Here is a 14747-nt window from a genome sequence, read left to right on the forward strand (position 1 = left end):
TGGGATCAGATCATTCATTCATTCATTCATTATCTGTAAGCGCTTATCCAATTCAGGGTCGCTGTGCGTCCAGGCCTACCTGGAATCATTGGGCGCAAGGCAGGAATACACTCTGGAGGGGGTGCCAGTCCTTCACAGGGCAACACACACACACACACACATTCACTCACACCTACGGACACGTTTGAGTCACCAATCCCCCTACCAACGTGTGTTTTTGGACTGTGGGAGGAAACCGGAGCGGGGATGAGATAAATTTACATTAAATAAACAAACATTATTGAAGGGGATGAAGGACAACACATTTTCTGGTTGAATATTTTCAAAATGCAATGTTACTGATTGTAATAAACCAAGAAATCTGTGGACTTTTTATATCGTAAGAACGAAAAACAATATAGGAAAAATGTATATTATAAAAAAAAGTTTTATTTTCTTATAAACAGAAATATTCTGAATTACAGTACAAAGGACCTGCAGCAATTTACATGCACCATCAAAACGTAACCAAAGCCATGAAAACCGTCCCCTTCGTTATTTATTTATTCTTTCTTTCTCCCACCCCTCTTCAGGAAACATAATGCAGTCCTGATCATTAGACACAAGCCTGTACAACTAAATAAAAAAAGAAATAAAATTAAATAAAGGAACACCCAACCTCATAAAAACACTGCAGCACATCCTCAAAACTCTTCATGATTCAATCATTTAACAAACACAAGAACCAGGTCACAGTGGACAGAACTGCACCAATGTGTTTGCAGCCACTCTCTGGAAAGCAACTCGAAACAAAACGTCAGTTAAATGTGAGCTTCATTCGTAAAGAGTGAGGTTGCTGTGAGCATGCAGCAACAGAACAGGCACAGACACTGGTATACAGGAGTGTGTGTGTGTGTACTATGTAATCTGTGTAAGAACAACCTCTGTTCCCAGATCTGATCACTGATTTTGATTCATATTGCATTGTTAACCATTTCACATCTGGGGAACTACTGTAGAAAATGCTTATTAACTGGAAGATGAGCTTAGAGATGTCTAACAATAACTGGCACATACTGTAGAAACGTAAAATATCTTTGAAATATTGTAAAAGGCGGCATGTGTTTTTTTTTTTTTAGGTGCTTGAAGAAACCACTGAAGAAACAGGTATGACAGATATGGCTTATACTTGCTGTACACATAACCAGCGGCTCTACTGTGACCAGCAGCCCTGTCCTTACACTCCAGAGAACAGCGATACTTCAGTTACAAGGGCAGAAGCTCTGATCGTGCGATTGCTAAGAGAACAGAAAATACCCGATGCTCTCCTTCATGAATCCTGAACACCACTACAGCACCAAATATTACTAGTTGGATGGTAAACACACCCCAAAAAACTGACCACAGCTCCTTCCTGAAGAAAGCATCAATCATACAATTTAGCTTCAAGTCCAAGACGCACCAACATTTCCGCCTAAACATTTTGGCATTTTCAGTGAAAGGGCATAAAAGTTAAACTGGTCTGGAACTCCATATAGGTTTATGTATGAACAATATCCTACGCTAAGGTTACTGTTTACAAGCTTCATGACAAACAGAGTCGGTCCACAGTAAAACCAGCTAAAGGAGCCTGTTGGAATAAGCCTTCACAGATGCCTACGCATGTTTATGTCAGGTGTTATGAAAGGCTTATGTAGGACTTATGTAGCCTTATGAACAGACAGCTACAGGAAAGTGTTACTGAACATTTTGACAAAGGGCAGATGCATTTTGCAGTTTGATCAACATTGCTGTGGCATACGTACTGCAATAACTTCAATTATATTCTCAGCTCACTTTCCAGGACTTTGATTTCAGTGCATCACTATTCAGATTATTTTAGATCCCTTTAGACCCCTGCCATTCAACAGGCAAACTGTTATTAGAGCTTTGAGGCTCTAATCAACCAAAACAAGTTTCTTTAGTTTTACACTGTAACTAAGTCTAAACAAAGCTCTGTTCTTCTCTTTTAATGATGCAATGATTTCATACAATTTACTAATATGTATAAAGTGATTTTAAATATTTGCCAATAATAATCTTCAAGTCAATCATTTTTCCACTTATTCTACACCCGCGTGAGAATCTAGGGGGGTGGTTCGCCAATCTGTGTGCTTTTATTTTCAGTTACTTGTTACAATGTTAGTTCCGATACAAAACAAAAGTAACAACCTCGAACATATCTTGGCTGAGGAAAGGAAAATAATGTAAACTATTCCTCACACAATAATTCAAACCACTGGAGGGCTCCAGGGCTCTATCTCTGCCTCTCTTTGGCCAAAGCATAGCAAATACGACCTGTGAGAATCAACCTACGCTGTGTCAGTTCAGTTAAGGATCACACAGCTGATATGACACTGGTTCTCCAGAAATATGTTTCATATTCCTATCATTTTCAGTGAAATATCACAGCTGAATGTGATATCACAAGCATTAAAAAGGGTAGGAGGGCTGTTACATACGAGCCCCATCATGTCAAAGAGCAGAGGGAAACACAAATGAACATTAATGATGGGAAGAAGTCTCTCCCCAATTTGAAGAGATTCAAATCAATTACTCCACTCAAGATATGTTTCCCCCTCAACGCCATTCTAGTCACGCCTTTTCTTGCTTCATATTCATACAGTTCTAACATAGTACGTGTGAAAATGTTGTAGGCCAGCCAAGAAAACTGCTTAAAAATTATCTATCTGTGCAGTGAATGTGTTTTTCACTGTAAATAACAACCATTGTGTCTCTATGTCAAAAACGACGGTATGGTCAGTGGGTTTGAGGAACAGGTTTTGTTCCTCCTCTTAATGCAGCTGACTACATTCACTGTATTGTGTCTGCTACGGAGGTTTGGAAACGTTTAACAATGACAGCTGTTCATTCGCTCGATGTATGTTTGTATTTACTCTAATATTAGTGGGTTTTCCCTGTGCAAATATGTTAACAGATAAATAGCTTTGAATGTAATTTTGCTGTGAGAGTGGAAACCTCAGTGGTTTCTGCCACACATGCCCTGACCCTTTAAGAACTCATGTTCTTATTCCCTGGTCCCTCCAACTCCACAGGCTCCTGCCTTCACTTATCAATGAGGCCGGTCTCCTTGAGTTTAAAGTAGAAGAACTTCTCCAGCGTGTTGGCGCATTTGCAGTACTCGCTGTCAGGGGGGTTGTATTCCCTGCAGTTGGTGATCAACCTCTGGAGGTCGGCAATAAACAGCTTCTTAGTCACGTAATAGCGGTTCTTCAGCCGCTCTGTCATGGTCTTCAGATCTAAAGGAGGAAGGAGAGGTCGATTACAATGCCAACCTGAATCATGTAATGGTAACAGCACAAATGGTACTTATCCGTCTTCTGAAATTAGACACACTTCATTTCTGAAAACGAGTGAACACACTGACCAATGGGGAAACGGATGATCTCATAGTAATCTGGTGCTTCAGACTTCTTCACCGGCTCCATGAAAGGCCAAGCGTCAGGGTGGGTCTAAAATTCACACAAAACACAATCACACACTGGAGCAGCAAAACGGGAAGTCTGCATGAGTGGGTGGTCTGGAACTTCATTTAGGTTCATGTATGAACCATATCCAATGCCAAGGCTACCGTTATAGCTTCATGACGTACTGAGTCAGTGCAGAGTGACACTGACTAATACAGCCTGTTGGAACAAGCCTTCACAGACGCTTATGAACAGACAGCTACAGTAAAGTGTTAAGAGCAAGATAAGTTTGGAAATACTTAAGTTGGTATTGGGGAGGTGCACAAATAATAAAATAATAATTTAAAAACACTGGAGCGTTGAGAACGGTTCTTACTTTAATCTGGGCCAGAATATTCTTCAGAATGTTGTACAGCGTGTCAGGATCTTTCAGTTCTTTACTGGAGAATAAAATTTCACTCAAGTTATATGCTACTGATCAAAATAAACAGCAATACAAACAATCAGATATGCTTATAATTAACGCTGTTGCAGACATACTTTTTCTCTTTGGCACTGGGTTTCCAGCCAGTCTCCCCTAGAGAAGCACAGAGGAAAAAATAAACATGTATATTAGTCTCTATGTGGCAACAAACACATGCCAACACTCAAACGCATATAAACACACACTCATACGCAGCCACACTCACTGATTCCTGGAATGCTCTCCACAGGTATCTGCCGAACCCCCTCTTTAAAGCAGGTCAACCCAGGGTACACCTTCCTGATCTGACTCTGCTTCCTTTCTATCAGCTTCTTAATGATCTGCAGCACAGTACACACACGTAAACAATCATCCTCAACAAAGTGTGAGTTTGTGAGAATAACACGGTCTGATTTGTACAGGCGCCTATAGTTAGTACTGTGTGCTGCAAATGGAGCCTCTCAAAAGAGAGTTGCATACTCTTTCTGTAGGTCTTTGCAGCACAGATAACACTAAGTGTTTGATAACACTACAGAGAAGCTTTTATATGCAACAGAAAATAAATGTTTGTGATTCTTTGTAAAAATTTGTTTAAGTTTGATACTGGTTTAAAAACCCTATAAAGTGTTTAAATCCAATGATGACTGTTACTCTAGACTTTTATTGTTACTATGCAAGCATAAATTAACATCACAGAACTATAATGTCAGTCAGTTAAGCCAAAGTTCATGCCTCATGAAGAAAGATATTCATTTCTTGGCTGTAGTGTGGCTTTTACTTGTTTGGCCAATATGACCACAGAAAAAAAATAAGTGCTGCCTCAAGCTGCTATTTAATGTACCCAAGCCAATGTATAAGGACCAATTTAAGACACAGAACACATATTAAACCAAAATAGATTATGATACTATGGATGGTGCATCTTCTGTTATTTTCAACTTGACAGCCATTGAAAAAGATGTAACATTTGAGGCAATTCCCAATACCGTTATAAGCTGGCTCAAGCCGAACAACCAGAAATAATACTGTCATACACATCTAATCTCCACTGTAGAGAAGATAAATCATTTATAAAAAGCTGGACACTAACAATGAATTTGATTCTACAGAGAAACAATTAAATAAATGCAGCAGAGTAGCCTATTTTAAGGGTGTTATCATTTTTACAGTTTTTAAACTGTAAATTACCCTGACATTTCAGCTACATATTCTAATTTTAATGCAGCTTTCTTTAGAAGCATGGAAGACACTTTGGCCCATCTGGTGAAGGGAATAGAAACAGGCTTCATAAATAAAAGCCACATTCAGAATGAGTTTGAAAGTTTACCAAGTCTTAAACAAAGAAACGAACATAAAGACGACTTCCAAACTAATTATTACTGCCAATCTAAAATTAATAACTATGCATACAACTGCGAGAATCCTCGCACCTCGTCACCTCATTTTGCTGTCCAGGTGAATTTTAGATATTAAACAAGCCCAGAAAATTGGGGAAATTTACATGTGAAACTCACCTCTTTCTGTTTTTTGATGATGTGTGACAGCTCTGTGTAAGGAATTCTGGGATTGAGCTCACACTCCATCAGTGTAGCACCTTCATAATCCTTAATGTAGCCAAGGTAGCGACTCTTTGGCACTTTAATGTCTTTGGAGAATCCCTTTCATTACAAGGCAGAGAAATGTACACATTAACAAACTGCAATTACACAAAGTATAAGGATAAATATTTACATAATTGATATTCATTTTTATTAAATATTAAAACTGGGGTTATAAATACAAATGTAGTACAATAAACAAAACATTTATTGCAGTAGCGCAAATTTACCTTAATATATTCATCTTTGTGTGCAACAAAACTTTCTTTTTCAACAATAATGTGCTGATTCTGTTATCATTCTGTTATCACTGTGAACTGAGAACATGCTGTAATTGTATTTCTAGATGCAGGAGATCTGATGCTGACCAGAAGAAAGAAAGAAACCAAGAGAGAGAGAAAAAAAGAATAAAATGAAGCAGTACCTGCTTCTTGAAGTAGCCAATGGCGTACTCATCTGCATAAGTGAGGAAGTAGAGAATGCTATGCTTGATGTGATACTCCTTTAGATGATTCATCAGATGTGTGCCATAACCCTGAAAAACAAAAAATTGCTTTTTTTTTTATCTATGAAAACTCACAAATTATTTTATAGGATTGGTGCAGTACAAAAAAAAGGTGACTAACAAATCTACAGCACGCAGATCATCAAAAATAAAACAGTTATATGCACAGCACAGTCTGGCACCTTCACTGCAAACCAAAAGTCATGTGTCTATATAAATACTCTTGCAGTAGAAGAGCTGTTTCTTTTAGTAAGTGTGTGTTTTTTTTGGTACCTTGACTTGCTCGTTTGAAGTGACAGCGCAGAAGACAATCTCAGTGAAGCCCTGAGTGGGGAACATTCGGAAACAGATCCCTCCAATAACACGGCCATCTTTTATCAGCGCTAATGTCTTGTGCTTCCTGAAAGCAAACCGTAGACAGTACTGTCAGCTTTGCAAATTTGCATCTTAATTCTCAACCAAAGCAGTTACCATAGTTAGGAGAATGTAGTGAATTTAAATGAACAGAAGGGCGATTTAACATCATTTCATAAACAAACCTTATTAGAAATCTTACTAAAATGTTTGCTAAGAAAATATATGCTGTTGTTTAACTCTGAAATCATGTTTTTTTTGGAGCTGAAGTGTTAAGGTGTTTTCACACTTTTATCTGATTGAATTTTACAAGTGGTCTCTGGTGTGAGCATATGAAACATGTTCTTTAAAATGGCCCACAAACACTTCTCAGAAAACGAACGGCTTTTTTTGTGGTTCAGGGTGTGTGTGGTCTGACTTATTCATGCATTTTGAAAAACACTTAAATGGTCCTTAGACATTCAACTACACTGATCATCAAAGAAGCCTTAAGAAGAGGAATAAAGCACAACTTAAAATGGTTAAATTAAAGACTCACGGGTCAAAGACCAGCCGTGTGATGTACTCTTTGGGCATGCGCGGCAGCTGGTGTGAGAAAACATTCTGCAGCCCCACCAGCCACATCAGGATCTTTTTATTGGATTTCTGAGACAAAGAGTTCCCAATCACATGGAACTCAATAATGCCCCTCCTCTCCTCCAGGCGTGCAGTTTCATCGCGGGCTGCATTAGCTGAAAGGAGACTTGTCTGGGGAAAGAACAAAGGAATTACTGCTTCTGTCCTATCAGCATTAAAGGATGCTGGAGGAAAAATAAAAAATAAATTATATATATTTATAAATAATAGGGGTGTCACAATACACATTAATATTCCTTTTTTTTGATACTGGGGTTTCGATACGATACGAGCTGTGAATCGAATGCATTAAGATTTTATTTTAAAAACCATTCTGATTCTAAAAGCTTTGCTTTTACATAGAACTTATGTTAGCACCTTGTCCCTATATTTTATTTACTTTTATTTTTCAATGAAATTTTCCGATTTTCACCAATTATCCTTTCCTAATATACTGTTGTGTTTGTATTGGGGGCGGCACAGTGGTGCAGCAGGGAGTGTCGCAGTAACACACAGTCTGTGAGGAGTTGGTGTGTTCTCCCTGTGTCCGCGTGGGTTTCCTCCGGGTGCTCCGGTTTCCTCCCACAGTCCAAAAACACACGTTGGTAGGTGGATTGGTGACTCTAAAGTGAATGTGTGTGTTGCCCTGTGAAGGACGGGTGCCCCTCCAGGGTGTATTCCCGCCTTGCACCCAATGACTCCAGGTAGGCTCTGGACCCACCGCGACCCTGAACTGGATAAAGCGGTTACAGATAATGAATGAATGAATGAATGAATGAATGAATTGGCCTCTTTGATCTCCACATCAAAAAAAATAAAAGGAAAATTAAAATCATGTTCTTTCCCCAATAAAACTGATACTCACTGTACACTGATACCACAGATGACAAGCGTGCCAAGCTGTTCTACATAGTTCTGTAACATTCAATAAAGAGTAGGTGGAATACAAAACTATGAAACTGTCGATCTTACAGCCGTTGTCATGGAGAGCAAATGACAGACTGAACTAACAGCTTCAGTGTGTGTTACAAAATGCTGCTGACCTCTGGGCCCAGCATCGCAGTGGGGTCAGTGATGGTCATCATGACTTCGTTGACCAGCTCCATGGGAATGTCCCCCATCACCCTGATTCGCTTAGCATCCTCCAGCGTCAAAGCCTCTGGTAGCTTCCTCTTCTCTCCTGAGAGTGACAAAGAGAGTGGAGGGGGGCATGAATTAAATATAAAGAGTAAAATGATAAAGACAACAAAGAAGAAGAAAAACAAAAAAGGAGAGAGCAAAATACAGGGAGAGAAATGCAGATTAAAGAAATAAAGAAAAAGCAGAGGAGAGAATAAAAAATGAGAGAGAGAGAGAGAGAGAGAAGGGAAAAAATAAAAAACAAAAAGAGGGCAGGGGGAGAAAATGAGACTAAAATTGCTGTGTTTGTAAGTGGATGCATTTCATGTATTCTGTTATTTACCTGTGATGGGTTCTGAGGCAGCTGTATCCAGAGCAGAACCTGATGACCCTTTCCTCAGAGGAGAACCAGACACTGCCACTGGGCTCAGCACTGCAGGGGGCACCACACACACACACACATACACTAATTAACCAATCCGGAGAAGTGTAAACACCTACATAATGCCTACAGCCATCCATTTGCAATCCCACACAAACCTGTCTGAGGTCCCAGCTGTGCCCCCTCGGAGGCTGGCATGGTGAAATCTGCATCCCAGATAGGAGAGTTCTCTCCGTAGATCTCTTCTTCTAGCATAGACAGAAATCTAAAACACAAAAACAAACAGAAAGACAGGGATACATTACACTAGACTAATAACAACAATCAGCCAAGTCTCTCTGAAGCCAGGGGCCCCATAAAAGCATTAATATGATATATGTTTTAAGGATAAATCACTCCACTGAAATATGAAACACAAAAGCACTGCTGTTTTCCATTATTGTGATTGTTGTCAGTACTGTGGGTGCCGTTTTCCGTCATGCGTGCACTTTGCTACTAGCAACAAATCGATAATTATTATTAATCAATAAATCGATAAGACTGAAAACAAATAGCTGTTAATGATTCTTTACTGTTTTCTGTATTGATATAAAGAAACATCGAGTGGCCTGTTGTGTATGAATTGTGCTTTAAAAAGAACCTTGCCTTGTTTTATTAAACGCTTAACTTTCTTTGTAACAATACGTTCACCTACAAATCGCCAATAAACTGAGGTGCAAGAAACCCATTAAGTCAAAAATATGGAAAAGTCTCAATTTAACAGCATCTAAATAAAGATAAAGATTCTAAAACCTTACTTAAATCAGCAGTTACAGCTCACAGTCTGCATAACAAATAGGACTAAATTAAATACATGAGATGCATTTGGAAATCTGTACTTCATGGCTAAAATATGCCATTCTGTTGCCATGGTGACGTTTCAAACACCACTTGTGTGTTTTGGCCTTGTGGCCAGAGAAATGAAGTGCTTTAGGTCACTGTAGTTTGGCAAACATTCTCCAGAGTGGAGATTAAACTCATGAATACTCGATGCTGTTACGCTGCGTTGAGTTTCAGGACTACAAAATTTCTCATATTTTATAACTGGCCTATTTCTCTGCAGCATAATGCTTTTTTTTTGGGTTCCTGCACAAGTCAAACTAATTAACTGGAGTGTTTTCAAGAGCAATGCACAGCTGGCTACATCCCTGAAAGATTTGAAATGATGGGGAATGTTTGTAAGAGCACTCTCCACTTATGCTTATAACTAAATATTAATTAAGTGGGAAAGATGAGGGGCAACCAAAGAGGGAACAATAGGTTGGGGTCTAACCAATAAATCCCTGGGGGTTGCATGGTACAATGTATTCATGCCCTGTTTACAAATCGGTCAGGAGTGTATGCATGTGTCTCTCTTACTTGGGAAAGTGTGTAAGGATTAGTGTCCGTTTCTCCGGGGGCAGTTTGTCTTTCTCCACTCTAAACTTCTCCAGCAGCTGCCGGCGGGTCACCGTAAAGATGGACTTGAGGAGACTGCGGCCAAACACCTGACAGGTTTCATAGCGCGGCAAACTGTCATTACTCTGAGGGACATGACAGTAACACAGCCACCTGTAGAAGACACAGAAACACAAGCAATTAAATGATCAACACAACAGAAAACACTAAGAAACTATAAAGAACATGATTTCATTGCATTTAAACACAAAAATGAACCAACAGACTTCACATCCATTATTTTCGAACAGTCAATCTGACCTGAAGCTCCCATAATGAACAAAACTGTACAGGTCTAAATAAGGCTTCCTCTTTAAACAATAAATTATGACCCACAGAGCATTACCATGTCATAACCTGACATCATATGTCAATAAAAGCCTCAAGTCCACCCACACCCACCTGGTGTAGTCCACTTTGTACGCAGAAGCATCCTCTTTCTGGGCTCTCTGACGGAACTGAGATGGTGTCTCGAGCTTCCAGTAGTTCAAACACAGCAGAAACATCTTACTAAGCTCATACATCGTCTGCCTCTCCTTAGGAGCCAGGTGACTGAACTTATACTGAACAAAGTTCAGAACACCCTGAGAAAGCAAGAAAAATAGTAAAAGAAAGAAAAAAGAGAGCAAGAAAAAATGAAAAGAATAGAACATATATAACTGATATTTCTGGATATTTGAACTTATCATTCTGTTTCACACACACACACACACACTGATACCTGCTCTATGTTGGGTTTCTCGAATGGTGGGCTTCCAAGCGAGCCCTCTACTACTGGCTTCCCCATTTGCAGAATGCACTTCCTCAGCAACTACATAAGCACAACAGACACAAACACATGCATTTTAATTCCCCACTGAACAATGAGATGAATACAGCTCCATACATGGTGCACTTAGAATGTTTATGGGTAAGAGGATGGTTATTATTTACCTTAAACAGATAGAAATAAACCTGCTTGGTGTCTGTGTCCTCCTCTTTATGCACCGACATGAAGAGGTTCTCTACATCCACCACCATCCCCAACAATCTGTTAATCTCCTCCTCAGACACATTTTCCAGATGAGACACATGCTCCGCTAAACACACACACACAAGGTCATCATGTAGTGAAGCACAACAATATACCATACTCCTGAAACAGGGCATATTTTACCCCTTTTCCAAATATGAACACAGTTCTGGGGTCTTGATGATGCCTTTGATGTGATTTGGTCAAAATACCACAAAGATCAAATCCCACAGCACTGTTATCCCGTCTAAACAGCCCTGTAAGTTTCAGCACCCGTTCCTTTAAACAAAAATGACCTCAGTTCAACGTGAGCACCCAGGACTGAGGAACGAGGAGCAGAAGCTCTCTCTGTTCCCTGTGCTCATTTCCCCCCGTATTTATTCAATATTCATTTCTCAGTGTTTGATTTTCCTTTGTTCCATCTCATTTTTGCACTCTACCATCAAAGTATGTCCATAGCTGTGACTGGAGCAAATCAGACGAGGAGGCAGGACAATTCTGAAGTCCCTGCACTGAACCTGAGACGCAGTACAAAATCAGACCGACTTGTTTTATCCCAGGGTTCCTGACTTAGGCAAAACGAAAACAACACTGGGTTGTTCTATTTCACACTGTGTGGGTTGGTAAGCTCCAGATCCCCAAATTTAAGTGCACAAGCAGTGAAAATGTGACTTAAGATCATTCAGCAACTGCCATGACGTGTTTGCTATAAACTGCTATATGGCAGATGCATACCGAGAGAATGGCCACAGCTGCGGCAAGCCTCACTCAGGTTGGCCGTCTGCTGCTGGGGCTCCATCCGAGTGGCAGTGGGAGGATGAGGATTCTTCCAGCCATTACACTTACAAGAATCATTAGCCTAGGGAAACACAACATCAAGACAGTGTTTAGAAACTGGAAACTGTGCTTACAGAGTTATACCTTAATTATAATAATCTACAGACTAGAACTATACTCTCAAATACATCCTGAAATTGTGGAAAAGTAAAACTTGTGGTACAATAATAACAAAATTATCTACCAAAACAAAATCAGTAAGCAACCCACTCGAACTAAATTACAAATTTAGACGTATTTTAAAGTCAAAAACTTCCATTAATTCCTTAACAGCAGTCCCAGATTCTGTGTCCACTTAAGCCTCTGCCACTCACCTTCTGCCTGTCATGCAAGTAGGTGGGATTGGTCCCTTGGGTTCATGACGTAAAAAACACTGTCTGTCTGAATTTGCCCGTTTGAGACCGTCTTTGTTACACTGCAGAATAAAGCTGAACTGCTCAGCCATAGCGTTAACCGCTCATTTCACTCATGAGGCGCTTTCTAACGCACAACACCAAACACAGCCTAACAGTGTTGATTTTTACAAGAGGAAGAGGGGGATTAATCAAAATCAATTTTAGGTGTCCCACAATCACTGTTTACCGAGCTTAAGTTCGATTAAATTATCCGCTCGACCTACATTAATTCAACAGCTACATTTTGGTGACTGGAATACATTATTTAAACATTGTTTATATCAACCGTGAATGGTACAGCAATTACACGTACTTTGCACCATTTAAGGTGGAGCGGAAAATTCAAATGAATAAACAAACTATGTCGGTTCGTTCAGTCAGCTACAGGAGCTTATTTGTGTACCTTGCACGCCGAGAACACTCCGAGTTTCTCGAGCTTCTTGGCCCGGGGGAACGCTCGGACCTGGGCTTTTTTCTGGCTGGCCCACTGCTGCTGGCTGAGGCCGGGCCGCGCCGGGTCGCTGCTCCCGGAGCCGGAGCTCGCATTAGTGCCGGTGTTAGAGCCGGGACTCGGGCCCTGCTGGAGCCGCGGCTGTGCCGAGGTCTGAGCCGCTGGGTCCGCCATCACAGCGCGCTACTCCCGGTGCCGAGACTTCAGCCGATCAGCTCCGCTCAACACAGGCTTCCAGCCGCGGCCAAATACTTCTATTATTGTTTTGTTTTTCCAGGCCTCACTGCCGCCAGTCTCCACGAGACCGAACGGTTAAACAGCGCATGCGGAAAACCAGGGTATTCCTGGGTAATGTAGTTTACGCGGTGTACGTTAGTGTCTAAAGACACCCGCTAACTGCCGTAATACAAAGAAGTCAAAACCATTGAACACAGATTATATCCGATACGAATTCAATCCAGTATTCCCCCATGGTTCACTCTCTCTCCAGTTTGTTTGCACGCTGGAAAAAAATTCTGGGTTCGTATCCAGCCCCTGTACAAACTCAAGTGGCTCAGAGCGAGAAACACACCACTATTTCAACAAATCAGCAACAGGGGGCGCTCTTCTTCGTGCACAGAAGGAGGGTAGGGTGGGGCAACGAGACGGTAGCTGTTTTCGAAATGGCCCCCCTACTCACTTCCTTACATTTCTCATTATATTATACAACACTGAATGAAGTCATTCATCCATTATCTGTAACCTCTTAACCAGTCCAGGGTTGTTGTGGGTCCCGAGCCTGCATGGAATAACTGGGCGAGGCAGGGACACCTGTCCATGGCAGGGCAGCAGACATTCACACATACAGCTGCTTCAATCCACCCACCGTGTTTATGGACTAGGAGTAAACCGGAAAATCCAGAGGAAACCTACAGGGAGAACACACCAATCTGAATTTGGGACATACGCAAACATGAATTTGGGTGTATACTACAATCAGCACAACAGAAAAACAATTACCTTGAGAAATTACTGTTTATGTGCTAACATGTCAAAGCTCTCCATCACCAGAGCATTAAAAAAAGACTGTCATGCAAGAATTAAGTGCACACTCCAAGAGCAGCATGAAAAAGAGTGAACTTTGCACACGATCACCCGGACAAAGACGTTGCAAAACTGATTACTGGGCCATAATGGTTAGTGTTACGCACGGAGGAAAAATCTGAGACAAAGAACACCATCCTAGCTGTGAGGATTCATTTTGTTGCGAGGCGGTTTAGCTGGGAAAGAACTTGTATTTCAGACAGTCATCATGGAGGAGGATTATTCAGAAATACAAAAGCAACACCTCAAGCAAAAATGTTAGTTGTACTTCAAGACAATGGCCATAAACATTCCAAAGCTAAGACAGTGTTTTGAGGAATTAGACAATACAAGGGCTGAACAGAGACTGATTGAAATGACTCAGGATAAGACAACAACATACTGCACTTAATCAATGGATTTGCATTTAGGACATAAACTTATTTCCACACATCCCAAAGCACCCGTTACTTCATATGCTTTTCATATGAACCCTAATCCCACTAAACTTACTTTACAGACATAATTTAACTAGTACTTATATATCAATCAGCCTCCCTGGTGACTTATGCTGTACCTAGCCCACCTGGCACAGTTAAAGCTCAGTGATGTCACCAGTACTGTGGGTACGTAAGTAAATAAACTTTACTAAAGCTGTTGTGTGAAGTACATAAATAAATAAATAATGGTGACATGCATTGTGTTTAAAAATCTTTAGCATAGGTGTATGTGAACAGATCTCAAAGGAAGGCGCTAACAATTTTTGCATAACAGCAGCTCCTATATAAATTCATCATGTTCATTGTCATCAATTATCAACCCAGGGCTATTTTACACACCTACCATATTTCTAGTTTTTGCTTGCAGCTTGTCCACTGGAAGGAAGTACTTCATTATACTTATGGCTTCAGACAGTGTATGGATCAAAAACTCAAAGTTTCCAAACACCGCCTCGTCCCAAAATGACTTCAAATCAGTTTTATGATGGGAACTATCCGAGTCTATTTTAAGGAAAATCAGGTTACCATAGAA

The 14747-nt window shown here is 40.5% G+C and overlaps 1 protein-coding gene across 2 annotated transcripts; it reads right to left on the reverse strand.

Annotated features, from left to right (window-relative positions):
* Window positions 1–466: 466 nt before the first annotated feature.
* kat2a (K(lysine) acetyltransferase 2A) lies at window positions 467–13732 on the reverse strand. 2 transcript variants are annotated; one of them, XM_066642318.1, is made up of 19 exons: window positions 13653–13732; window positions 13519–13561; window positions 11706–11829; window positions 10892–11037; window positions 10680–10769; window positions 10361–10542; window positions 9881–10072; window positions 8641–8747; window positions 8444–8533; window positions 8025–8161; window positions 6905–7113; window positions 6286–6412; window positions 5932–6042; window positions 5424–5567; window positions 4136–4250; window positions 3987–4023; window positions 3823–3886; window positions 3407–3491; window positions 467–3278 (listed from the first exon to the last, which is right to left on the reverse strand). In XM_066642318.1, the coding sequence occupies exons 3-19, from the start codon at window positions 11767–11769 to the stop codon at window positions 3085–3087; spliced, it is 2094 nt and encodes a 697-aa protein (XP_066498415.1). In that variant the 5' UTR covers window positions 11770–11829; window positions 13519–13561; window positions 13653–13732; the 3' UTR covers window positions 467–3084. The 2 variants fall into 2 exon arrangements, with proteins under 2 accessions (XP_066498415.1, XP_066498414.1); XM_066642317.1 differs by lacking the exons at window positions 13519–13561; window positions 13653–13732 and adding an exon at window positions 12606–13171.
* Between the last annotated feature and the right edge of the window lie 1015 nt (window positions 13733–14747).

Source organism: Hoplias malabaricus, chromosome 13 (assembly GCF_029633855.1).
Source record: "Hoplias malabaricus isolate fHopMal1 chromosome 13, fHopMal1.hap1, whole genome shotgun sequence".
In the NCBI taxonomy this organism is placed as follows: Eukaryota; Metazoa; Chordata; class Actinopteri; order Characiformes; family Erythrinidae; genus Hoplias; species Hoplias malabaricus.